This window comes from Oratosquilla oratoria, chromosome 19 (genome assembly GCF_046742065.1).
Source record: "Oratosquilla oratoria isolate Oo_2021 chromosome 19, ASM4674206v1, whole genome shotgun sequence".
Classification (NCBI taxonomy): Eukaryota; Metazoa; Arthropoda; class Malacostraca; order Stomatopoda; family Squillidae; genus Oratosquilla; species Oratosquilla oratoria.
The window spans coordinates 43,593,325-43,594,959 of record NC_134795.1 but is presented as its reverse complement, the minus strand read 5'-3'; the positions used below and the strand labels follow the sequence as shown (position 1 = coordinate 43,594,959).

The 1,635-nt window shown below is 43.4% G+C and overlaps 1 protein-coding gene across 1 annotated transcript; it reads right to left on the bottom strand.

Moving 5' to 3' along the window:
* Nucleotides 1-386: 386 nt before the first annotated feature.
* On the bottom strand, nucleotides 387-1,242 carry LOC143035606 (uncharacterized). Its single transcript, XM_076202472.1, has 2 exons — nucleotides 865-1,242; nucleotides 387-701 (listed from the first exon to the last, which is right to left on the bottom strand). The coding sequence occupies exons 1-2, from the start codon at nucleotides 1,240-1,242 to the stop codon at nucleotides 387-389; spliced, it is 693 nt and encodes a 230-aa protein (XP_076058587.1).
* Between the last annotated feature and the right edge of the window lie 393 nt (nucleotides 1,243-1,635).

Below are 1,635 nucleotides of genomic sequence, written 5' to 3'. Positions count from 1 at the left end.
CAAGGTTGGTCTTTGTCTTAGAGTGTATCTAGGATGAGCAGTAGGAGTTGGGGTGGGTGGGGTGGTAGAATCTTGAGCCGGAATGGGTGCCGGAGCAGGTGAGGGGATATGTGCGAGGCCGAGGCCTCGGGGAACAATCTTACAATTGTCTTTGTGGAGGATCTTTTCTGCTGAATGTTGCGAGGAAGAGTGTTGTAAGCAAAGGGTTTTGATTTTATTATTTGGTAGGATGTCAAGAACGCGAAAGGATCCTGTGAACTTTTCAGAGTTTTGATGTTGAAGTATGGTTTTGTTCGTACACAATGTCTCCGATTGCAATGTTGTAATGCCTTGCTCCTGCATTATGGAGCCCTGCCATGTCCATCTTTGCTATATTCAGGGAGTCATTAATTCTCTTGAAGAGTGTTGAAATTCTGAATTTTTACTTTAACATAATCATTGAAATTATATATGGGGCATAAGTCTGAAGTGAAATCATATGGGAGCTTTTTGTCCGAACCAAAAAGGACAAAATGTGGAGACTCCGATATTGACCTATTAATTGCACAGTTCATTGAGGCTCGGATCATTGGTACATGTTCATCCCAAGATGAGTGTATGTCTGAGGTAAGGTGTCTGAGAACATTAAGTATTGTCCTGTTTTGACGCTCCGCTAGTTCGTTGGAGCTAGGGTCGTAAGGTAAGGTGTTACATTCTTTATGCTAAAAATGTTGAAATGTTTGTGAGTATGTCATTGTTGTCTGAGATGAGTGTTTTTAGTGTGGTGTAGGGGCATATGACCTTGTTAACCAGTGTCTGTGCGACTTCTTGTGTAGTCTTGGCTTGCAGTGGTGAGAGAGTGGAGAATCAAGAGAAATGATCTACACAGACAAAGAGGCATTGGTTTCCGCAAGGGGTACGTGGCAATTTAAGAAGGTCGATAGCAATGGTCTCGAAGAGCTTGCAAGGGGCTGGATATGTTGAAATTGGAGCTTGACCGCTCGTGTGACCTTTGTTGGACGCGCATGAATGACAAAAATCTACATGATCGTGGATATCTTTTCTCATAGTGGGCCAGAAATATTTCACTCTGGCTTGTGAGAGACACTTGTCCTTTTCTGGGTGACCAGTAATGGGTGAGTCGTGTACCAGCTTCAGTACTTCAGGAATGAATTCGGTAGGAACCACGAGTTGGAGCACTGAGCGGTTAGGTTCGTGTTTGTTTTTGAGTGTTGTTTTGTGATACAGGCCTTCGTCTATCATGGTGTAGTTTTCGATGTTTGGAGGGAAATCATCAGTGTTTGTTGCATCGCCTGAAATGAGGAAATATATCACTCGTTTCCAAATGGGATCTGAGTTTTGCGCTGCGGCAATGTGCGCTTACGTAAGGTTTACTGGAATTGACACTTGACTGATGGTCGCTACATGTCTACTTAGGGCGTCAGCGACGACATTCGCTTTGCCGTGAACAAAATGGAAGGTGGGCATGAATTCTTGAATCCTAAGGATCCAGCGTGCTAGTTTGCCTGTGAATTTTTCCTTTGAAATGGTGCCGAATTGGTAGGTGGTCTGTGTGTATATGTATCTCATAGCCAAGTATGATTTCTTTGAAGTGTTTGAGTGCGTAAATGATAGTTAGTGTTTCGATCTCGGTGA